The 24,856-nt window shown below is 53.1% G+C and overlaps 1 protein-coding gene across 5 annotated transcripts; it reads right to left on the reverse strand.

Moving 5' to 3' along the window:
- Positions 1–2,624: 2,624 nt before the first annotated feature.
- On the reverse strand, positions 2,625–24,789 carry Safb2 (scaffold attachment factor B2). 5 transcript variants are annotated; one of them, XM_038324598.2, is made up of 22 exons: positions 24,447–24,507; positions 23,264–23,351; positions 18,665–18,729; positions 18,534–18,588; positions 18,382–18,439; positions 17,566–17,625; positions 16,395–16,422; positions 14,921–15,548; positions 14,491–14,540; positions 13,799–13,899; positions 11,268–11,417; positions 11,079–11,188; positions 8,817–8,944; positions 7,461–7,552; positions 6,190–6,326; positions 5,669–5,959; positions 5,118–5,255; positions 4,545–4,587; positions 3,979–4,106; positions 3,236–3,348; positions 3,094–3,160; positions 2,625–2,924 (listed from the first exon to the last, which is right to left on the reverse strand). In XM_038324598.2, exons 2-22 carry the CDS (start codon positions 23,272–23,274, stop codon positions 2,780–2,782), a joined length of 2,598 nt encoding a protein of 865 aa, XP_038180526.1. In that variant the 5' UTR covers positions 23,275–23,351; positions 24,447–24,507; the 3' UTR covers positions 2,625–2,779. The 5 variants fall into 5 exon arrangements, with proteins under 5 accessions (XP_038180526.1, XP_038180535.1, XP_038180516.1 ...); XM_038324607.2 differs by having other exon boundaries at positions 23,264–23,347; positions 24,447–24,484; XM_038324588.2 differs by lacking the exon at positions 18,665–18,729 and having other exon boundaries at positions 24,447–24,788.
- Positions 24,790–24,856: the final 67 nt, after the last annotated feature.

The following is a 24,856-nucleotide window of genomic DNA, read 5'->3' on the forward strand; positions in this document are numbered from 1 at the left end:
ATAAATGGGAGGTCTCCTTCCAGACACAACAGGACTGACACACATATGAACTCACACTCAGGGGAAAGACTGGAGCTCCCACTCTACCCAAGAAGCTGTCTCCAACTGATACCCGTGGGAGAAGGAAAAGCAGCTTTCTTCAATGAAGTGTGCTGGTTTATTAACCACACCAGGGCAGGCCCCAAGCCCAGTAGTTGGCCAAAACAAAACGAACTCAACAGTCTATTTTGCTTTCCTCGGGAATTGTTTTTTTTTTTGGCTTATTGGTTATTTACTTGCGTGGTTTGTTTTTTGACTTTGTGGTTTTTCTCTGTGCCTGTGTTACTGAAAAACAAAAAAGAACAAAGTTCAACAGGTGGCAGGGAAAGACATGATCAAAATATATTGTATGAAAAACATTTCAGCCAGGCAGTGGGGGCACGCATCTTTAATCCCAGCACTCAGGAGGCAGAGGCAGGTGGATCTTTTGAGTTTGAGACCAGCCTGGTATACAGAGAGTTCTAGGAGTCAGGACTACACAGAGAAACCCTGTGTCGAGCCCCCTCCAACTCCCCAAAAATAATAACCCAAGGCAGGAGCCATGATTAGGTGTGGAGCCCTGCCTAGAATCCCCCAGTGAGGGGCTGGGGTCGTGGTCAGGGGTAGAGTAATAGATGCCTGGAAAGGTGTAGGCATGAAGGAGCCAAGACCAGGATCAAGAGATACAGGTCAATTCCATAAGGAACTATGGATACTCTGTGCAGCAAGCTCAAGAGGGCAGGTCCCTGAATACTTGTTCCGAACCAGGTGACATTAGTATGTGGCCAGGGGACCCGGTCAGTCTGAAGGGACAGGGACTGGGTTATGCAATTTGCTGCCTGGGGGTAACCAGCCTGAGTGACTTCAGTGTTAACTAATTCTGGTGTCCGTAAGGGCTGCGACACACCTGTCACTAGCCACAGTGAGGTGTTTTTTTCTTTTGTCCTAGAACTTGGTAATGTAATCCAGGCTGGCCTTGAACTTGCATGTATGCCATGACACCCAGTGACCAGATGTCTTAAAAGTAGACTGTACAAAGTACACTGGCAAAATATCCCCTCTGCTTCATGATACCCCACTGTAACTCTGCACCTGAGGGGCAGGTGACAGGATGGGGCAGGGATGGGTAGGGCTTACAGGAGGCAGGCACAGGTCAGCCCAGCACTTATGCTTCTCAGCATTTATTAAGCACTTGCTGTATGCGAGGCACCATAGGCCTTTGGGCAGTGTAACAGTCCTCCAGTAGGCAGGATGGCGGCATACTGTAGGAGGGCAGGGTTGCAAGTCTGAGGCCAGCAGTCCTACGTGGAGGGTGGGCTCCTTCAACACTACTCCAAGCATGAAGTTTACCACCTTAATTTTTCCAGGACAAAGCTTGGAGGCAGGAAGCTCATTCTCAAGTTTGGATGGTCGTGTCCACCATCCACCTGCTGAGGATCCTATCAGTCTCAGTGCAACAAAGCAACGTCCACATTCCACACATCCTCTCCCAGCTTCGAGCACCCCAGAAGCCACTTTCTTTCTGTGCCCGAGGATTGCAAGGCTGTCCAGGAGTGGGTCCTGCAGTGTGCAAAGGTGTCTGGCTTGTCCTTAGTTTCCTTGAGGTCTGGGATGTCCTGACTGGCTGAGGCCAAGCTGGCCTAAACAGGTCTTGCCTCAGCCTCAATGCTGGTACTGGGATGCCATGTGGACCGCTAACCCTGCCAACAGAGGTGGAATTGCTGACGTGCTAGCAGGCCCCAGTGCAACAAGGGCCTGCCTCCTCACTCTTTAATAAAGCTGTGGCAAGGCCAGCCCTGACATCCCAGGGGACCAAATACAGCCTTGGGGACAGACCTTGCTGGCCTGAGGTGTGGCAAGATGTGCTCTGGCAGGCTGGGAAACACAGAGGAAGGCTTGGTACCACCCAGCACTGGTGGTGGTTGGGCACAAGGATCCTCAGAGACAGCCCAAGGCAGGTTGGACAACTCACTGTGGCTCAAAGAACCCAGTGAATTCAGTCAGTTTGTGGTGCTGGCAACTGCTCAGGAAAACCCAATCTGACCCTCAGTCACCATGCAGGGACCTCTCACCCTCGTGCCATGGTCACAGGGGTTTGGATGCTCACACCTGAGCCTGTGATCAGAGGGATGGGGATGGATGTTGAGCTGGGTTGTTCTGCAGCTAAAGCCTGGCTGACACTGCCTGACTGGGCACCATCAGGCTGTGGCTTTTCAAGGCCTCCAGGAAAAGCCATCTCAGGTTTCTGTACCAGGTCTAGATGAGGAAAGGTGGCTGGTGGCTCTACAGTTGTCCCTCAACACCACAGCCCTTCCTCACCATATCCCTATTCTTCAAAAAATGTTTGTGGTGGTCTCTGCAGGCCCTGGAGCTGTCAGGCACTACAGGCCAGCTACTATGGACACCTCTCCAGCAGTGGCTGACACAGAACACTCCCAGGAGAACCTGTCACCCCAACCTCACAGGTCTGGCTGAGATTTCAATTTCGCCACGCCCGAGCCTAGGCCCTGAGCGGGGACACAGCTGCAGCCACAGGAGCTGGGCGGGATGGAACAGGTCATTCGAGGGGTACGGAATGCCTGACAACAGATACCTTGTCTTACAAATGGCAGAATAGGACACGTTTATTAAAAACACCAGGAGAGTGAGTTCACATAGACACGTGGCAGAACCTGCGACTGCTGGTGGTGCCATTAAGTGCAAAGTGGCTTGAGCTACAGCCTCTGCCTCCATGGAGCAGCAGGGTTTGGTCCACAGCAGCTCAGTAGCGGCGGGTGAAGTGCGGGTGAAGGTGGGGGTGGAGGACTCTGCCACCCTGGTCCTGGCTGGTCACGCCACCACCTTCTAGTCCACCAGCAGGTATCACATGGCCCTGGGAATGTCCACCATGTGCAAAGCTGCTTTGCCTAGAACAAAGGTAGATGGTTTGCAAGGGTCAAGCCTGGTACTACAGGTGCCACCCTGCAGAGAACAGGACCCTATACAGTTCACTCCGAACACCAGACAAGCCAGTGTGTAATCGGGCAGAGGGAGGGAGAAAGGAGAAGACAGTGGCAGGCATTGCAGCCTTCTTACCCAGCCATGCCACCCCGGCCTGCTGCCACATACGCATGCCCAGGTCCTGCAAGGCCCCGCTCAGCACCTGTAGGACAGATGGCTCTGTGGACTCTGCCTGTATTGACCTGGTGCTCATCCGCCCCAACAGCCCCCTTGGTACCTCGCCACCGTATGTGCTCATGGCCTGTCGTGTTTGTGTCCACAGCACTGTGCCAGGCAGGAATCTGCTGCTCCTCCAACCGTGAGTTGTGCTCTGCCCATTCTCTGCCGACTCTTTGACAAACAGAACATGGCTGTCTCCACTCACTTCCCATCACACTATAAAGAGCCCAACTCCAGGGCATCTTCAAAGATGGGACTGTGGCCAGAGGTGGGCAATTAAGGTGCCAGGCACCACAAGGGAAAGAAGAGTCACCAAGGCACCCACACTGTAAGGCCACAAGCAGTCACAGTGTTTGTGCTGAGACAAAACACATGGGCAGCAAATGCTGGCAGCATGACCCACAGCTGACAGGGCACGGCACACCTTGCTTTAACAGCCCAATGGGGAGAAAATGGCAGTGTCTAGAGTATGTCCACAGCATAGAGGGGTCTCAAGGACAGTATTCAGTGAGACCCAGACACAAAGGGGCACAAGTGTGTGATTATGTCTGTAGGATGGGAAGCATCTGGGATGGGGAACACAGCCAGAAAGGTGGATTCGTGGTGCATGGTCCAGGTGGGTGACATGCAGGCTGCTGTGGCATACGTTTTTCAGTATGAAAACACTCTACTACATGCAGGCTCCAGTGAGAAACTGTCAGCAGACAGCGTAGAAGCCAGCCTGTGCTCCACCTCAAACCACCTGTCCTCTCCGTGAGCACCCAGAAGCCACCCCAGGCTCTTCCTGCAGAGGGCACTTACCTGGGGGTAGGGGGCAGGCCTTGGCCTTCATTCACACTGTCAGAGCCGTAGCCATGCCAGCTGTCCCGGGAGTCCCAGCCGTGGTGCTCAACGGTGGCTCCGTGGCTGTGGTGGTCATCTAGGTAGTGCTGCAGGAGGGCACGGGAGAGACGGGGCTGTTTCCTGGGGCCCATGCACACACAGGGCCCGGCTCCAATACTCTACCAAGCCTCTGTCCCCTCTCTACTGAGCCCACATCCCCTAGATGTCCAATAAAGCTGGGTGGCAAAGTACCTATGAGGCAGCTCAGCCTGTGCACACCCCACTGGAGCTCTCTTGTTGACCAAGGAACAAGGGACACCTAGGGAGAAGCTTTTCCAAAGCCCTGTCTTGACCTAAGCCCATCCCACAGGACCCTATCTTCTTTGGAGACTCAGGCCATGGTGGATTCTCATGACACCCAGCACACAGCTCAACTGGAGGGGCAATGAAGGTCCCTAGGGCAAAGACACCAAGTTCCTAACTAAGGGGCAATTGAGCTGCTGTTCCTTCCCCAGCAGGGGCCATAGGTGACCACTGCCACTCACCTGCCCATCACGTTCCTCCATTCCTGGTCTGGATCCATCTCTCCTGCAAAGGGAACAGGGCAATGATATGAGAGCGCATGGGAGTGGGGTGGAGGCAGAAGTCTCCCTTGGGGACAAGTTCTGTATTTCCCTTCCCCATCAGCATCTCTGTTCTAGGAATACAATGGCAAGGATGGGACTGGAGGTGGGAGCCAGGGCAGAACAGGCAGCAACAGTCTCCATAAAGCCCGAGACCCAGGAGAGCGATTTTGCGTCTACAATGGACAGGGGCGAGTTGATCTGGAATACAGACAGCCTGGGGAGCCGGAGTAACAGCCATGACAAGACCCCAGGAAAGCAGGAGTACAGTGTGAGCACAGGCCCAGGAGGCACTAGCCTCCTCTGGGAGGCACGAGGGGTCTTGTAAGTCAAGACAGCGGAGCCACCATGTGGGTACAGGGTGTCTGGTGTTCCCTGGTGATACCTGCAGTTGTCCTGTGGAGGTCCCAGGAAGCAATGAGCTTTTCAGAGAGCACTAGGACCCACCTGCCACACCTGATGACCCTGGGGAGCAGCTGCAGGGGAGGAGCTGACCTGTCTATGACATGCTCCTGGTAGTGGCCACGTTCCCGGTGGTCAAAGTCGTGGAAGTGGTGATCCGGCCGTGGGAAGTCTCGGTACCTGTCCTCCATGGCTGCACGCTTCCCTTCAGGCCAGTAGCTGTCCTCTCTCCTGGTTTGGGTTTTGCAAAAATACTTCATTCAAGGTGACAGCAGCAGCATCCCAGTACTCAATGGTGCTGTCACCTCAGGATGGAGGCAGGCTGCTGGGAGCTGGCTATCACCAGCACCACAGGTATTAGCAGTGTTGGACCACACTGGGTCCCCATGCCTCTTCCCCTGTCAACCTATCCCCTGGGACTGTGTGAAAGCGATGGGAATCACAGGTGCCTGAGCCTCCTCCAGGCTCCCTCAGCATGCTGTCTACTGGCTCAGAGTCGGCAGCATCTTGCTCTCTCCATGGCCTCTCACTGCCCATGAATACAGGATGCAAGCAGAGTGGCCACAGCACAGAGAGCTGGCCAAGGAACAGCACCACATGGCTTTCCATAGAGGAGGCAGCACCCGGCATGGCATGATACTTACCGGGCTTCCAGATCATAGGGTCTGCGCAGCGCCCGCCGCTCCTGCTCAGCCCGCAGCTGCTCTTGCTGCCGCCGCAGCTCCTCACGCTCACGCATAATGCGCTGCTGCTCCTTGCGCCTTTCGCGCTCCACACGCATACGCTCGCGTTCCAGCCGCTCCCGCTCTAGCCGCTCCCGTTCTAGTCTCTGCCGCTGGCACTGGAGCTGCAGCCGTTCCCGCTGTATGCGTGCCTTCTCGCGCCGCTCCTGGAAGGCGTCCAGTCGCTGTTCGCGCTCCCGCTGCTCCCGCTCCCTGCAGGCAGGTGGCCATCAGCCCAGACAGCAGGCTGCAGCCTCAGCCAAGCCCTCCCCATCAGGGCTCCGCAGAGGCCAAAGGTCCTCTGTCAGCCAGGCCTTGGTCTGCTTTGCCAGGAACACACCTGGCTCTGAGGGACACTACTCCTTACACCCTCTGATGGTGCCAGGAACCATTTCCAACCTTAGACAAGAACTAAGGCAGGCTAAGCCAGTGCTGCCACTCACCGTCGACGCTCTGTCTCCCGGATCTCGCGCTCCCGCTGTCTCTGGCGTTCACGCTCCCTCTGCTCCTTGATTTTGTCAAAAGACAGGATGTCTCTCTTCTCCCGGCCCTCTGACTTGCGGTCCTGACTTTTGGAGCTCTGCTGACCAGAGTGACTTAGTCAGAACTGAGCGGTGTGCAGAGGGTAAGGGTCCCTGTCATGAGCCTTGTTGGCTGGCCTGGCACATGTCATCTTGCCTAGTTTCACTGCATACAGCAGTGACAGGACATCTGAATTCATCCTACGCTAAACCAAACTGCTGTGGGACCATCCACCTGTAGCCTGTAACGTGGGAGGGCAAGTTCAAGGCTGGCCTAAGACACAGAGAGCTCATACCGGCTCTTCTGGCCCTATGATTTTTCTTTTTGAGACAGGGTTTTTCTGTGTAACCCTGACTGTCCCGAAACTCATAAACAGTGCCTTGTTTGACTCCTAATTGCTAGGGTTAAAGACTTGCACCACCACTGTCTGGCTCTTACGGCCAGGATGTTTGTGGAAGGCAGGGTTGGCCAAAGCCCCACAAATCCTGAGGGCAGCACCAGAATTTCCTATTTGGAACAACCAGAAAGCTCTGAATTCAGAGGACCAGGCTGGTAGCTCATGGGGATCCCTGAGCTGCTCTACATGCATGTAAACAACAAGGAAAATGACAGAAGTGGGGTTCTGGCATAAAGCTAGCCATTAGCTACGAGGGGCTCCTGCCCTCACAATTCTACAGTGTGAAGCTGTGTCCTGCACAGTTACACTGATTGTCGCCCCACTCCATGGTCTTTGCGAGGGCAGTTGCTGGTTTTAGGATTGTACTTGGGGGTCAGAGGGTAGCCCTGAGAGCTATAGGCGCTTCCAATCAAATGCTCATTTACGTCCCCTGCAGGAGTGGAAACAGCAGGCACTGCCATGTGAGCCTGCACTCATCATTGGATGCACCCCAGCCCTGTGCCTGATGGACCACACAGTGTGCTAGCCTGGTTTTTTTGGATAGATGGTTCCAGAGTGAAGAGTCTCAGACAGGCCTATACACCTCCCTGGTGCCGCCAAAGACAAGGCCCTACTTTCCTTTGGGTTCACTTGGCACAAGGCCAACAGCAGAAATGAACATGTCATCATTACACTAGACTATGCCAGATGGGCCCATCTCTGCCAAGGCTGCCCATGCCTTGGTTCCTGTTCTGAAGGTGGGTAAAGCTGGACAGGGATGACAGCCAGGGCCCAGACCTGTCACTCAATGCTTACTCTGTCCTTTGACCTGCTTGTGGCCTTCACGCTGATGACGGGTTCGCCCTTGGACTTGTCCATCACAACTGTACGTTCCGTGCCTCTGCTTCCTGCATGAAAGCACAGGCAGCCATGAGCACATGGACACACTATACTCAGCCTTGCAGACCCCCACGAGTGTGTGGAGAGTGTGGCCCTGGTGGGAGTATCACCCAGCAGTGGGCAAGTTTCCTCACTGTGTGGTGAGGCAGACTGGGCATCTCTGTACTGCAGGCTCAAGGTGCAACCATCAGGAAAATGGTGCCTCTGGGGAGGCTGAACACATGGAGAAGCTGTAATTTCCTTTCATTTTGCTGTTTTCAAGACAGAATGCTTTCTCTGTGTAGTCCTGGCTATCTTGAAACTCACTATGTAGACTAGGCAGAGCTCAAACTCAGATATATCAGTCTCTGTCTCCCTCTGTTTCCTAAGTGTTGGGATTAAAGATGACTGGCATTTTTAGTTTTAAAATCTTAGTTTTTGTTGAGGAGCATCTCAAGCTGTTTTAGGGGAGGGAGCCACTGGGCTCAACAGAAGATGAAACAGGATCTCAGACAAACTTGACAACAGGTAGTGCAGTTGACCAATATCAAATGGGAGGAAACAGCATGGAATATCATGCATGGGGCCAGGGAAACGGCACAGTGCTAGCTAGTGAATGCCAGCTGCAACACATGCTCAGCAGCAGTAGAGGGCTCTGTGTTATCACTTGAGTGAGCACCACCAGGGGAGCAACCTGCTGAGGTCACTGTGGACGTGAGCACACACAAGGCACAGGCACATTTATAAAGGGTCCCAGCAGAAGCTGTCTGCTTTGACCTGAGATGGGTTTATCAAGGTGCCCTCCTGCCTTGGCTCTCTGAGTGCAGTCTGTGCTCTAGGGCATCTACCATGCCCTTGACAGGACAGGGACCTGGAGGAACTGGACTGCACATATAGCCCTAGGCCTCAGGCCTGACTAGGCCTAACCCTCTACTGTGGAGCAAGCCCCCTTTCTTCCTCTTGTGTGGCAGTGCCTACCCCCCAGACTCCACCCATCTGGTCTGGTGCACACCTGATGCTGTGATTTTGTGACAGGGGTTTGTTAGGCTGTCATAGCTAGCCTTGACCACAATCTCCCTGCCACAGTTTTGAGCAGGGTGATATAGGTCCATGTCCCTATGCCTGATTTGCAGAATAGAAACTTCTGTTCTATCACATGGTCTATGATTATTGCTATATAAGACAAAGAAAAACCCAGCGAGTGGGGCAAACCTTGGTTGCCCTCCTGCCTGGGTCCTCCCCCTCCCCTGCCATGTCTCCACCCCTTCCACCAGTGTCCAAGACACAGCCCACCTGACTTGGCGACTCGAGACCGACTAGCAGCTCCTGGTGTGAGCTCATCTTGATCCTTCTCTTTTTTAATGTCTTCTGGCCTTTTTTCCTCCTTTCTTTCCTGCTTCTCTTCCTTCTTGATCACAGTTCTGTTGAAAACAGTAAGCTGTAGACGACAGGTGACCTACATGGGAATTACCAGCCCCACCCACCAGTGAAGAAGATATGAGGCCTGCACCACCCGCTTCTCTTGAGCGGCCTAAAAGCTGGAAGATCGGTCTAGAGTACTCCTGGACCCAGCACCTTCAGCTAACCCAACACTGCTGACGTTCCTGTCTCTTGATGCTGGGGTGGAAGGCATGTGCCATGACACCTGGTTCTCCATTGGTGCTAGGGATGGAAGTCAGGGCGGGAGCAAACGCCCAGTCTAATATTTACTGTTTCTGTGTGTGGGTGTACTCATAAGCATGCACTAAGAGGGCAGAGGACAACTTGTAGGAACGGGCTCTCCCACCAAGTAGACTCTGGAATCAAACCCAGGCCATCAGTCTTGGCAAACACCTTACCAGCTGGGCCACCTTGCCCACCCTAAAAATACTTCCACAGAATATTTAAATCAAGGGTAGTGGGTAAACCCGTCTCTCCAGCTTCTGGGAGACTACAGCAGATGCAGCTTAGGCCACAAGGTGAGATGCAATCTCTAAATAAATCAACACCAATTACCTGACCCCTATGTTGACTGACAAGCAAGGCAGAATCCCCATGGTATCAGCCCAGGGAGCAAGCTCGGCCTGACACCCCCCCCCCCCCAGTTTTTAGACTCTTACACACCAGGCACAGTGTTTACCCAGCCACAGCCCCCTTTCCTTCCCAGAGCTGCAGGAGGGGGTCCACCTTCTATGGCCTGTTGTTCTATGGCTTTGTTGCCACAAAGGTATAGTCCTAGCCCCACTTATTATTGCTGATTCCCACCTGCCTTTCAGGTGCTGGCCAGAGACCTGACTTGTTCTTACACTTTTTGCCTGGATTCTCTCTTTAGACTCTCATGAATCAGCCTGCATTTATGTCTGTTTTCAAATTCATTTATTAGTGAGACTCAGTGCCCCAAGAGGGGACCCTAATTTCCCAGGCATTATAATGGCTCTGCTGGAACTCCCCACAATTTTTGGTAACAGTTTTAATCTTTTTTTAAAAAATTTATTTATTATGTATATAATATTCTGTCTGTGTGTATGCCTGAAGGCCAGAAGAGGGCACCAGACCTCATTACATGGCCGGGAATTGAATTCAGGACCTTTGGAAGAGCAGGCAATGCTCTTAACCACGGAGCCATCTCTCCAGCTCCAATAGTTTTAATCTTTAATCTGCAGACAACCAACTGTTTCTGCTACCATGTCCCAAGAGGGCACCACAGAATAAGCCTCTGAGTGTTCCTCCCTATTAGCAGGCCATAGGTGTGCCATCTGCCATGTCTAGCCACAAAGGTATAGTCCTAGCCCCACTTATGCTGCTGGGTGCTTCCCCAGAGCCTGCACCTTCCACAAAGGGCCAGGTGGCAGGGTCTGATGCATGGTCCCAGTAACGCCCTAACGCTCAGCATTCTGGTTCACTGCTGTCATCCTCACTGTGGGATTTGAGGAACAGCAACCACTCTAAGGCCAGCTTGCTCCCCACTAATCTAGGGAGCCTATGTGCAGCTGCAAAGCCCAGTCTCACTTGCACCCTAACAACACCCATGTGGTACTTAATAGCTACCTTCCCCACCATGGAGCTCTCCTGTGAAAATTCCCTCAATGCTGGCAAGGACACAAGCTGTCAGGGACTTGCCAGGTTTCCTGTCTATTTCTGCTCAAAACATAAGTCATGTCCCTTGGCAAGAGCACTCCTGAGACCCTGGCTCCAAGTGCTAAGGATGCCGTGGGGATGTGCGGCATGCCAGGGACATTTTTAATATCTGCGTGAACACGGTGCTGTGCAACACTTGTCAGGGTTGGACACGTGGCCCGCTCAAGGTCAGCACTGTGGCAGGAAGGCCGTGAGCTGGCAAATGCAGTGCACATCTGGATGAGTTGGTGCAGGAAACCCTTCCAGGTCAAGGCTGGCCAGGTGGCCACACTAGCACCCCCTGCCACGGCTGGTATGGAGCCTGCTGGGAAGCTACTCAGTGACTTGGCTCTGGGCTCTGACTAAGGATTGCATTGCCTGTTCTGTGGCTACCAGCTGAGAAGTGGGGTTTGGAAGGGTACTGGGACCCCACGGGACAGGGCCGCCACGTCACTGTACTTCTCCGTCTTGATCTCCACAGGGTGAGGCCTGTCCGGCCCTGGCACCTTCTCCTTCAGGTCACAAGATCTCCTGTCTGCCGACTTCTTCCCGGAGGGCTCGTTTTTGGCCTAGAATGTAACGGGGCGGTGGTGACTTGGGGGGAGCACAGCCCTGTCATTGTTGTGGTGGCGACAGCAGGCACCTCACCTTCTCCACGGAGATCATCCTTCCATGCAGTTCGGTTCTGTGCAGGTGGCTGATGCATTTGGTGGCCTCATCTGATGTGGACATGGTCACAAATCCATAGCACCGAGCCCCAGGACTCCGGGCGTTGGTGACCACCTTGGCCCCAACAACCTCCGAGGGAAAGAATACACTAGTGTAAGGACACACATGGCCCCGTCACAAGACACAGGGCTCATGAAGGATCAAGCACCAGACACCCACTGCTGCCATCCTCAGCACTCAGTTCTGCCTAGTCACCTCTGAGTCCTAGACAATCTCCACTGGTCAGAGCACAGCAGCTCTCATGGTGACAAACAGTACATAGAGCCAGTCAAGTGTCACATGAACAGACATGAAATCTAGTCAGATCTCGCACAGCCAAAGGTAACCCCTGCCAGGCTATGGCTTCTGTGCCAGGCCCCGTGCCTAGAGGTGGTAGCCACAACAACAAAGGGAAGGGCTGGTGCTTTGCCAGACACACACAAACCATTCAGACTGCTTGTTTCAAGCCCGGAGTTTCTGGGCCATGGGCAGGGAGAGAAACTGAGGTTGGTTAAAGGTGAGCTGAGGGTTGTAGAAGCTCTGAGCTGGATGGGAGTGGCTTGAGCCATGCATGGGGAGGTATACATTCAGGGCCCCTCTCAGATAGGGAGAAGGCCCTGTGGAAGGCAGGTCACTCACTGCCCATATAGGACAGCCAGCAGGTGACACAGCAGCTGATAGGGGTGCACTATGACCAGTCACAGGTGATATGGGACAATTTGCATGCCAGAATCTGCTGAGGCAACAAGTTGCTCAGCATATTAGCAAAGTATAAGAACCTGCAAATCACCAGAACCCAGTTTCTGGAGGTGAAAGATTGGCATCATACAGCAGAGGCCACAGAACAAAGTGCAAGAAAATCTACTAGAACGCCACAAAAGCAGGGACTCCATCCAGGCCTGGGGAGGTAGGAGAGCTGGGAGCTAAAAAAGCAGAGCCCAGAAAAACCCAACATGTTCTTCTGAAAATGCTGGGAGAAAAATTTAGTGGGTAGTTGAACAAAGACAAATAAATCAAGCCCAGTTGGACAGGGTGTCTGTTCACGGAAGAGCAAGGTTGCCCTCTTCAGACACTGAGCCCTCAACTGTCACCTGTGTTGCAGGAGGGAGGCCTGAAGGCTGCTGAACTCTGCTTTTCATGTCAAACATAACTGGTAATGTGAAAACAGCAAAGCAGCAGGAGTCGACACCATGCTGCACTCCAGCACACAGAACATCACTCGCATGCCCCCCGCCCCCAGCATCCAGGGAGTCAAACAGCCAGAGGGACAACTGTACCAAAAGGCTTGGACTTCGGACAGAGAGCCAGGGACTGGGGGCACAGCACCCTCGGACATGTGTCCCTCTACATACCTCTCTTCTCATAATGGAGATGCTGCTCATGTCTAGATGTGCACCTGGCCCACCCTTGACCACTGTATTAGTAACCTGACCTTCAGCAGGGGTGGGGGGTTAAAAGAATGGGGAAAAAAAAACAACCCCCTCCAACTTTCAGCCCCTGCTGCTGTCCTTGAGATTTATGCAGATAACCAGGCTCACAGGCTCTCCTGTGTATGTAGCTAGGGCACTCTTGGCCTCTGCACCCTGCAGTGCATGCAGGAAAACAGCAGCTATAACCACAAACAGTGGGAGCCTCAGGGCTTGTCTTATGACACCACCTGCAGTGGGCCTGACAACTGTTTGCTCAGAGCAGCTGTGTAGGCCTGCAGCAAGGGATAATGAAGACTTCTGCAGGGCCACACCCGTGTCCAGAGAGCTGTGTCCCAGTGCTCAGACTATCCCAGGGCAGGTAGTCTCTCCTGTCCCCAAGGGAAGCTCTGAAGCATGTACTGCACTAGTAGTGAGAAGCTGGACCTACTCTCCTGCTCAAGTTTCCAAGATGCTCCAGGCTGAAGGACACAGTTTCCTTACGAGCACACACAAGCCTGCTGTGTTGGGCCTTAGACTCAGAGGACTCCCTGCAAAGAGCTAAGTTCACCTGAACTGTCTCTGGGTTGTACCCTGGGTACTCTGAGCAGAACCAATTGGGTGCTCCTTTCCTTCTATGTCCCAGCTGACCTCTAATTCACTGGGGTGTCCAGGATGACTTTGAATGACTGTGAATCTGTCCTCATGCCGCCACCTCAAGAGTGCTGAGATCGTGTCTAGTTTATGGAGTGCTGGGTATGGAGCCCAGGGCTCTTGCCAGCCAGGTGAGCGCTTTCCCAGCAGAGGCCTGTCACCACAGCTGCTCCCCATGTGTTAGGAGGGAGACAGTCCAATTCCAGCAACAAGAAACAGGGCAGGGAAGCTGGGTCTGAAGTCGGCCTGACCTACAGTGAGCTTTAGGTCACCAAGTCCAAATCATGGGGGTGGATCTACAGTGCCAGAGTGCCTGCCAAGCGTGGGAACCAACATCCGAGGAAAAGAACACTAAGAGCTAAGAGGCCAGCTTCCTCATCCACTCACTGGTGGGCAGGGGTGGGGCCCTACCTTCCCATGCTTGCTGAAGAGGCTCTTGAGGTCAGCAGCACGTGTGCTGGAGGACAGCCCGCTGACCCACAGGTTCCTTCCCGAGCTACAGCTGGCATGGCCTGGGGAGAGGAGGTCATCAGTGCCACTAAGGCAGGACCCATCCACCAAGCTCAACAGCCACCACACAGGGAAGATGTTACAAGATTCCCTGTGCCATGACCATGCATGCATGTGGAGGCCAGAGGTCAACACCCAGGATCTTCCTTACTTTCTACCTTATTCTGAGACACAGCCCAATGAGCCTGCAGCTCACAGACTAGGCTGGACAGGTGGGGCAGCAAAGCTCAGAGCTCACTGTGCCTCTGCTTCCCTAGTGCTGGCTGGGGTTCCATGGATGGACAGAACCATCAGGTTCACAGTGCAGAGACTTTACACGAAGCCACCAGAGTCTTCACTCCAGATAATCAGAGTAATACCCTGTGGCAGAGAGATGGCTTTGCAAGACAGCTCAAGGGGGTTTTGCAGGCACCTGTCCCCAACACAGCAGAGGTGTTCCTGTCTGGGTGTGCTACCTTGTGATGCACAGACACTCAGAACCCTGACAGTGGTTCAGGGAAGGGCCATGGACAGGGCAACGGGTATATGTGGTAGCCTACAGTCTGCCCCTACCCGGATCATCACATGGAAACACAACCAAGGGAAGCACCTACCTCTCTCGTCTTTAATGACTGGCTTTATATCCTGTTCTTCCTTAACAGAGCTAGAGACAAAAACAAATGTTATTGCAACAAGGAAAAGGCGAAGTGAACTACTTTCAAAGAATGAATGTGCTAAAGCTGCATACCTACCAGGGAATTAGTCTCAAATTAAACTGACCACAAGAATACAGTGTCAGATCCCTACAGAGCAATTCAGTCTAGCTGGCGATACAATACCAGTCATCAATTTAAGAACCCAACCATGACAGGCTGAGCAAGGGAAAACCAATCACCCCTTAAATATACGCAGAGACATGGAGCTGCCTGAAGGAGCTAGCGCTGGGCAGCGTGGCTGCCGACTGCAGGCTCTAAACAGCTCATGTGTGTCACTAGTGACAATGAAAGGAGATAGCGTCTGGTCTAGGACTGAGAATCAACAAACCTCATTCTCTGATCAGCGCCCTCACTGGCTGAGGACTCTTTAGGAGCTGCAGGGACGTCATTACAAGCGTCAAAAGCAAACTTCTTCACGTCGTCTTTGCTATCTCGGGGTTCAGGGCTCAAAGCTGCTGTGGGCGCTCTCACCAGCTCCTGGCTGGTGGCATCCGGGAGCAGGGCAGCTGTGCTACTCTGCTCAACTGGCTCCTCTAGCCCTACAGGCTCGTGGTCCATCCCGGGGCCTTCGCCTGACAGCTTTGTCTGCGCCCGGCGCAGTCGGGCCTGCTTGTACTTCCACCTGCGCTTGGCACCTTGGCTCATCACCTTCACCGGCTCCCTTTTCACTATTGCTAACGGGGCGTCTGCCTCGCTCCACTGACACCGAGTACTTGGAGACTCAGACTCGCTGTTGTGGACCAAAGCTAAATCTCCCTTCTCTTCTTGCTCTTCTTCCTGCTCTTCCTCTTCCGGGTGTCCGCAGCTCTCAAATAGGTCCTCTTCCTCCGCCAGCTTCCTGTCTGGCCCCACACTACTCGTGGCCTGGGCAAAGGGCTGCTCCAGCTCCGAACCTTCTTCTTTTACTGGCTCAGATTTACAAGTTTCCCCCAAAATGTCGAGTATTTTCTCATTTTCTACGGATTTAACAGGAATAGAATGGCACAAGGTTTAATCACCAGGGAAATAAAGCAATCACAACTGCGGCTCGGGCGCGGCGGCCCCGCTCACACCGACAGAACTGCTGGCTACACAGAGATTGGAAAACCCGCTACACAGCGCCTGCACCCTACCTGCGCCCTCAGCCAAGGCGCCCCCAGCCTGCGCTAAGGGCAGGGGCGCCCTCCCACCCACCCCATAACCACGGCGCAGCTTCCACAGCTTTCTTCATGGCTTCAATCACATTTGTGTCTTCAGACTTCCTTCCAAATGTTCATGGTGCTGAAGCCATGGCAGTCACCGTTTACTGAGGAGCTCGCTGCTCCCAGCTTGAAGGATTGAGGTCAGCACCACAGTCCCAGGTGACTGGAGCTGCTCTTCGCCTGTGAGAACTTGGCAGTCCAGAGGGGCCCAGGATGAACATCTTGGCAGAGACCCACTTTTCTTCTGGCATTGGTGGCTCCAGGATTAAGTGCCCTAACACAGCCTTGGCCTGCCTCAACTGCCTCAAACCCTTGACTGTGACTGGGTATGGTATCACAAGATCTGCCTCGTGTGTAGACACACAGCCTCAGGCAGGGGCCATTTACAAACACTCTGCATGATCTGATGCAAGTGTCACATCTGCCCTCAAGGCTGCCCTTGGACTGCCACAGCACGCACACAGATCTGGTGATAAAGTGGGTTTCCAATCTCTGATCCTGTGTGACTGGGACCGTCCACCACTGGGGTGATTTACGAGACCATAACACAGCTTGAGAACAGACGGACTTAAGCGCAAGCAGCAGGGCGCCAAGCCACAATTTTGCCTGTCTCAGCAGTACCTGGTTCCAAGGGGGCTCCTTCATCAGCCTGTTGGAGAGAGAACAGAAGGGCACATGTCACTCTGAATAGCACGGCCATGGACCCCATGCACAGATCTGTCACCAAGGCTTCATCCACTGATGCTTCCCTTCATACAGCTGTACGATGAAGAAGCTCCTGTGTACAGGAGGTGTTCCTCTAAGCATAAGACCGAATCCCATCCCGCCCATTTTTCAAGTAGCAAAGACACAGAAGAGCAAGGTAGTGCCTCCCTGACCCTTGAGCTTGGGATTTAAGGAAGCCTGCCTACTCATTCAGGAGAGTGGCCACACCCTGCACACTCCTGGGACCCCACAGTTCCCAACACTAGCATCTCTGAACCCCAGGAGCTGCATCCGTTCTTGCCTTAAGGCCACCACCACACCAAGTTTATCCTTGAACTCAGCCACACTAACTCCAAGCCTGAATTTCTCTGGGAACCTTCCAGGCACTTATAGAGCCCAGCCACCTGGCCCTCTGGTCCCCCAGTCCCATCTAGCAATATCTCCACAAACCACACTGCAGCCTCCAAATGCAGGTCCGGCTAGCATCTGTACCACATTGTAAGGTTTGGAGGTGATTGAATCATGGGCTCTGGCCCCGTCAATGGCTCCCTCCTTTGGTAGTTGTGAACAGACAAGGGGAAAGTGCTGGTTGGGGAAGGAATCTGCACTGTCTCTGTTCTCTGGCCACCATGAGATGTGCAGCCTCCTCTAGCACACTTTCTCACTGCCATGGTGTTCTTCCTCTCAGACATGTAACAATACAGTCACCTGATCTTTGACTAAATCCCTGGAACTGTGACCTAAGGGACATTTGCTACCCTAACTGTCCCTTCGGCAACTGCCACAGGGTGAACAGCCAGTGTATGTGTGCTCTACACACAGGCACACGCATACACACTCAGAAGCCCCCCCATGCACACAGACACATACATACACATATACACACACCCATGCACTCATGCACAAATACATGTGCATCCACATACCCATGCACTCATGCACACACATACATACACATACACAAACCCATACGCTCATGCACAAATACGTGTGCACATATATACACCCATGCACTCATGCACACAGACTCAGATACACACTCAGTCTCTTCTCCTACATTGCAGAGCCACAGGGAGGCACTACTCACCAGAGTTACTTTGAGGTCTGACGCTGAAGCTTCTGGAGTCTTAAAGACATCCTCATTCACCTGGAAAAACGAATCAGAACATGACTTCGTGGAGGCCAGAGCAATGAACACCTCTGTCCGCTCCTCCACAGCACCCATCACTGCTCAGCTGAGACAGCACAGTTGCCTGATTCCAGGCTGAGGCTGACAGTGGCTCTCCTCATGCAGCAGGTGCCCCTGTGCTGGCTGAGCGAGGACTGACTTCCCCAGCCATTTCTAAGGGCATGACTCACATCCCAGGTGGAAACTGGGTGCCTCTTCATCCAGCCTTGCTACCTCAATCTTACTTGCACTCAGACTGTGCCGAGTGGAGGACTTCCAGTTTATCCAGTCCCACTAGGAGGTGTTCAGAGATCCCAGCCTCAGTTGAAGCCGAGTCTTAGCAAGTCCCTCAGGAATGAAACCAGACCACACTGAATCAACTAGCTGCGAATGCCATGCAAAGTCAGCCTAAAACAGACAACAGGTGCCCATGGAACAGACATGTGCTGGACTATGGCCTTGAGAGCTGACAGCAACACCACCAGGTGACCGAAAACAACCTGTTTTGTGGAGCTTGTTTCCACAGCACTTAAAACTCTTGTGACCTGAGGAACCTTCATGCCACCCACACATCCCTCTCCGTGAGTCCACAGCACTCCCTGCGCTATCCCAGAGCAATGGCCACCGGCACCTGACTGTGGAGGGATTAATCGGGTCTGGTTCTACCAGGACCTGGGTAGCCCTGATGCTGAGCCCCCAGGGCCGCTGGCGCACGCGTGGCTGCAAGTTACCTACAGCATGCTCCAGGAGCTGAGCTGGAAGCTGTCCCAGCTGCGCGGCCACGTACTCTTTACTGTCAACGAAGGCAGGAAGAATGCAGTCGTCGGTGTTGCCCTCCCCCAAGCAGGGCTCATTGAGGTCCTCAGCCTCCGTCCCATCTGGCACACCTGTGTCCATGGTGTCCCTGTCCTGTGAGCTCTGCAGAGTCACAACCCCGTCCTCCTGTGAGGGGAGTGAGGTTGTCAGTCACCAAGACCATGGGATGTGGGAAGGTGTGCCGCCCCCAGGCCCAACACACCTGCCCATCTCTGGAATCTTCTTCCAGGCCGTTGTCCTCGCCGCCCTCCTCCTCCATCTTGAATCCTAATTATAGAATAGTGTCAGTTGGGTTAGAGTCCAGAGCCAGCCTCAGAATTCCTCCGTATTGCAGAGATCCTGTCTAGGTGGATGTTTTTCCAAGCCAAGACTTAAATCATCTTAGCAAAGCTCTCAGACTCTGTATAAAAAGCCTTAGGAGATCTCAAAAACGCCCCAGACTAAACACCTCAAAAAAACAGAGGAAAAGTCTGGAACTCCCTATCTACAGACTCAGAGATGCCTGTCCCTGCCTCCTATCGCCCCAGGCAAGGGTATGAGATACCTGTGGTGCTGTCTCTGGACATGCTGGACTGCTGACTAGGTCCACTTACATTCTGCTCCCTACAAGTGCTTGCCTGCAACTTAGGGCTGATTTGCATGGTACATGCACATGTGCACGTTGTGGTCTGAGGTCAACAATGGGTGTCTCCCGCAAACTGTTATCCACATTAATTCCTGGTATAGGGTCTTATTGACCTGGAGCCTACTGACTTGCCTAACATCAAACCCAAAGGATCCTCCTGTGTCCACCTCCCAGCACTGTGGCTATAAATACGTACCAGACTTGGTTTTCCCCTGGGTGCTGGGGATATGAACTCAGGCCCACCCCTATAATTAATTCTGTGGCAACAACTCAGGAGATGGAGCCATCTCAGCCCCACAACTGTTTTTAAGGCATTATCTATGGTAAGCTGAGTTCCATCAATGGTTTTATGAAAGAAAAAGAACTCTGTAAGGGTGTCCTAACTGCATCCCAAAGAGGAAAAAGGGCTGTTTTTGAGGGTCAATCAAAGTTTGAGACCTGGGAGGAGGGAGCAGCATCCCTGGCATGCTTGTGTGTATATGTGTGTACATACACATGTGACCTAGCCATCACCTGAAACCCCTGGCAATAGCATGAAATAGTCAGGATGCTTTATAACCCTGCATAATGGAAACACAATGGGCATTCATGACCTAGGGACCTGTGTCCCTCTGACTTTTGTGTTGGTTGCCAACACACCAGGTAACTTCCAAAAAGATTAAATACTGGGAAAGTCATCAAACCATAAACAAAACTCAAGCATCATCCAATGAAACAACTGCCTGGGAATATTGCTCAACATCAACAAGGACTCCAAATTCAGCCACCAACCCTCCTGTAAATGCTGGATGTGGTGATGTCTGCATTGTCATCCCAAGGCCAGGGTGGTGCAGACAAATAGTTGGGTCAGACTTTGGGGCCAGACAGTCTAGCTGACTCAGCAGTCCCATGCCAGCGGATAAAAGCACTTGCCAGGTATGATTTGGATGACACACGTCAAGGTATCAGAACACTTTGTGTCCAGTTCACAGTCCTGGTTGGGAGATTATGGATGGACCTTTCAGGGCAGTGGTTCTCAACCTTCCTAATGCTGGGACGCCTTAATACAGCTCTTTATGTTGTGGTGACCCCCCAACCATAGAATTATTTTGCTGGGTTAGAGAGATGGCTCAGGGGTCAAAAGCACTGGCTGCTCTTCCAGAGGTCCTGAGTTCAATTCCCAGCACCCACATTAGTGGTTCACAAGCATCTATAATGAGATCTGCTGCCCTCTTCTGGCCTGCAGGCATACACGGAGGCAGAACACTGTATATATATATATAGTGTGCATATATATATATATATATATATATATATATATATATATAATAAAAGTCTTAAAAAAGGAAAGAATTATTTTTGTTGCTACTTCATACCTGTAATTACGTATTTTCCGAGAGTCTTAGGTGACTCCTATGACAGCTGTTTGACTGCAAAGGGATTGCCCCCCAGAGGTTGAGAGTGTGAGGAGGCAGAACCTTGCTGAAAGAAGTCTGTCCCTGTGAGAAGGCTCTGAGAGCAGGCCTCACTTCACTTCTGTCTCACTGCTTCCTGTGTCTGGATCCATTACCAACTCCCCCCCTGGAGTCACATGCCCAATTTCCACTGGACAGCTGTGCTCTGATGCGGACGTGGGCCACCACTCAGAAAAACGTCAAAACAAAAATAAAAGCAGTGAAATGGCTCAGTGAGCAAAGCAGCTAGCTGCTGCCAAGCCTAAGAGCCCAAGTTTGACACACAAAGGAGAGAAATGGCTCCTAGCAAGTCCGCTCTGATCTCTGTACTTGCACTGTGTTATTTGTGTGTACACATCCTCACGGACATGCATGTGCACATACATACACTAACTAAAAACAAAACAGATCAAGGTGCACATTATCTGAAGAACGCTGGCAAGTGGAGAATGGAGGATCCCTGGGTTGATGGCCAACCAGCCAGGCAGTGAGAACCTGTCCTAGGAAATCACATGGATCACAACTGAGGCCAATCCACTGCTGACCATGTATGCACACTTCAATCCACAGACACCAAAAGAACCCTCTAACTTTAAGAACTCAAGTGTGGACGAACAATAAAAAAACCAGGCCAAGCCGGGCGGTGGTGGCGCACGCCTTTAATCCCAGCACTCGGGAGGCAGAGGCAGGTGGATCTCTGAGTTCGAGACCAGCCTGGTCTACAAGAGCTAGTTCCAGGACAGGCTCCAAAGCCACAGAGAAACCCTGTCTCGAAAAACAAACAAAAAAAAAAAAAAAAACAAAACAAAACAAAAAAAAAAACCCAGGCCAATTCCACAGCTGGGTGGGCTGGGCTTGCCTGGTGGTCCCACTTCAATTCTCAGAACCAAATAACCCCCATGATGCCTAGAGCACCTTGTTCAGCTGTAAAGTGGGAGGGTACACAGAATAGTCACGCCCCCTGTGGTGGCACGCAGTACCTTCATAGGACATATCAGGAGCTCCATGTCACAGCTCAAACACAGGACACAGTGATGGTTGCTGAACACTGGCACAAGGGACATATTCACTAATTAGTCCAACATGAATTGCAGGGGTCAGAACCATTCAGCGATTTCACTTATGTTTGGGGGCTCTGGGACAAATGCTGGGTGGACACTTGCCCAACCCAATCCCTTTGAGTTACCTCCAACCTCTGAGAAGCAATGGCTATGACTTTCCTGGAACTTCCTTCCATGTTGCCATCACAAAACCTTTGAAGGCCTGGAGGCCAAGGGCTAACACATCACACTAAAAACCACTCCCAAGCACCCCCAGAGGAGGCACTCTCCAACCAAGCAGACCACCGCCTCCTCCTCCAGGCTTATCTGACAATGCTGCCCACTGATCTGATATGCTTGAGACCAGTCAGCAAGTGTCTGTGACACAAGCAACCAGGGGGGCACACTAGGCCTTCAAGGTGATCGCTTTAAAAAAAAAAGTTATATGACACACCGAGGAGCATGGCTGGGATATGGAAGGTGGAGTTCAACTTCTGGAGCCAGTCATTTCTCCCTATCACATGGGTCTTGAGGACCAAACAGTGCCTCAGGAGTAGCAGCAAACACCTCTAGTAGCTGAACTAATTTATCAGTCCTTGGTTGTTTTTTAAACAAGAACCCCACATAGCCCTGCCTCCCTGGAATTGGCCATCTTCTTGCCTCAGCCTCCTGAGTGTTGAGGAAAAGTTGTCCTAGAAGCTGCTGGTAAAAACTGACTTCAGGGAGATGGGCAAATGGCTCAGCTGGTGAAGCACTGGACATGTGAGCTTAAGGGCCTGGATTCAATCCCCAGCACCACATGAAGAGCTGGTGTGTGGGGACAGGAGGATCCCCAGGACTTACAGCAGCCCAGCCAAATCACCAAGGTAGTAAACCCAATTTCAAAGCCAAGGAAGATGGACTGGACACAGTTCCGTGGTTGAAAGTACAGGAGAGGCTTCAGCTTCTAGCAACCACACAGACTTACAACCACCTGACTCCAGCTCTAAGGGATCCAAGACCTGCTTCTGATCTGTGGGCACTGCACATGTGGGGTGCACTCATACCGAGGCAAACAATGCACATATAAAATAAACCTCAACACAGACAAAAGCCAAGGTGGATAATGTGACACCAAGGGAGCCACAGCCTCCCACACGCATGTGTAAGTATGCACACTGCACACATGCATGCACACACATAGACCACAACCATTAGAAATGCTATGAATTCCTCTGTATTCCCTCAGCAACCATCCTACACAGCCTGAACTCAGTGCACCTTTGATGAAAAAAAGACTGTGGATGGCTATGAGAACTTCCCTGCGGCATCTTTCAAGAAAACAAGCTAGTGCTGACCATGGCTTGGGGTAGAGCCCATACTTGGCAAAGCCAGTCAGCACCATGTCATCCTTATGAGGTGTCTGTGTCATATAGTTCACTTCTTGGCCCTTGCCCTGGTACTCCTCCTGTACTCGACACTGGCCACTTGTCAAAAAGGAGTAGTCAGTGTGAATGAGGAGTGTGTATGCGTGTGTCAAAGAGAGAGAGGGAGGGAGGGAGGAAGGGGGGACCCTCAAGGCCGGCAGCTCAGTCGACATTCATACCCCAGACCAATTTCCCAGGCCAAGCGGTCGGTCGGTCAGTCAGTGTGTGTGTGTGGTGGGGGGGTCTGAAGGGCAGCAGCCCAGCTTGACACTCTTCCCAGGGTGAGACAGAAGGTACCTTTGGAGCATCTCTTTCCGGTCCTCTTGCTCGTGGTTCCCCAGCTGATGCCAATTTCCTCAGGCTCTTGTCCTTCTTCCTTAACTGCCTGACAAAGAGAGGGTGGATTTTGAAACAATGTAATTTATCAAGAATGCCTGGCACAAGCTGTTCTTTCAGTGAGTGTGCGCTCACGATCTGGGCTTCAGGTCTGACCCAACACAGCTGGCTCCCTTTTCATGCTAAGACCAAAAATCCAGAGAAAAGAAAGATGAAAGCCTGGGCCTCAGAATCAGGGTTATCACGCTGTAGGCATGCACTCAACTGGTGGCATGTAGCCCTGAATATAATTCCGGCACTGGCAAATAAATAAATAAATAAATAAATAATCCAAGTATTACCCCAAATCAGGGTTGGTGGCCATTCACAAAAGGACCACTTATCTCACGTTCCCCTGCCCTTTCATCGCACGCAGGGCCGATGGCAGGACATACTCCTCGGTTCAAGGAGAGCAAAGGGTCGAGCGGGGTTCAGGAGGTACCATTAGCCCGCCACGACGGTGCACATCGGCAATCCCAGCGTTTGGGAGGCGGGGGCAGGGGGATCGGGAGCGCCAGGCTAGTCTGGGCTACACAGCAAGTCTGAGGCCAGCCTGGGCTACAGGAGATCTCCAAAGTAAAGGGGACGGGCGGGGCGAAAGTCGGTGCCTTCTTCGAGGAAAAAGGTAACACGGGCTGGGGAAGGAAGCAAGCTGGTCAATTTTCCCTCCAAGTATCCTGACGCCTTCCGGCGGCAGCCCTAAACCTCAAGAACCCCGCTCCACACAGGCTACTTAGTGTCCAGTGCAGAAGTGCACGGGACAAGACAGGCGGGGAGGTGACATCTCACGTTGACCCAAGATGACAAGCAGACTCGAGGCCAGAAAAGTGCGAGGGGAGCAGAAGTGGGAGTGGGCACGGCCCGGGCAGAGCCCAGCATGAGGCCGGCCGGCTGGCACTCCCCGGAGTAGAGAGAGGTGGACGCGGGCGCGCGGAGACCGGCCCCGGCCCACCGTGCGAACCCTGGGCCAATGCAAGGCACAGAGGGGGCAGCGGCTGGCCAAGGTCACACAGCCTCGGCTCGCCGGTGCCTCGGGCTGGGAGGCCCCGCGCCTGCGGGAGCAGAGGTGCGCCCGGCTCCCGGCGCCGGCCCGGAGCCCGCTCACCTTCTTCAGCCGCTCCATCAGCACGCTCTTGTTGCCTCCCGTGTCCAGGTTCCGCTTCTTCAGCTCCGCCCTCAGGTCGATCACCCGCAGGTCGCTGAGCCGCCGCGTCCCGGTCTCCGAGGCGACCGGACCGGAGCCGGGGTCGCCCGACCCGGCCACGGGGTCCGCCATCCTCGCTTCCGCGACTTCCCCACCCGCTCCGCAACCTCACACACACGCCGCTCGCGGCTGCGGCGGCTGGGAGCACAAAATGGCGCCGCCTAAGAGGAAAACGCACTCGCTTCCTCCCGCCTCCCTTTGCGGCTGCGCAGGCGCACCGCTCTGACGCACCTCCTCGGTCCCACGTCCCAGCTTCCGCCGGCCTCGCGTCGGTGACGCGCACGCGCAACCGGTCCCAAGCGCGGCCTTGG

Source organism: Arvicola amphibius, chromosome 1 (assembly GCF_903992535.2).
Source record: "Arvicola amphibius chromosome 1, mArvAmp1.2, whole genome shotgun sequence".
Classification (NCBI taxonomy): domain Eukaryota; kingdom Metazoa; phylum Chordata; class Mammalia; order Rodentia; family Cricetidae; genus Arvicola; species Arvicola amphibius.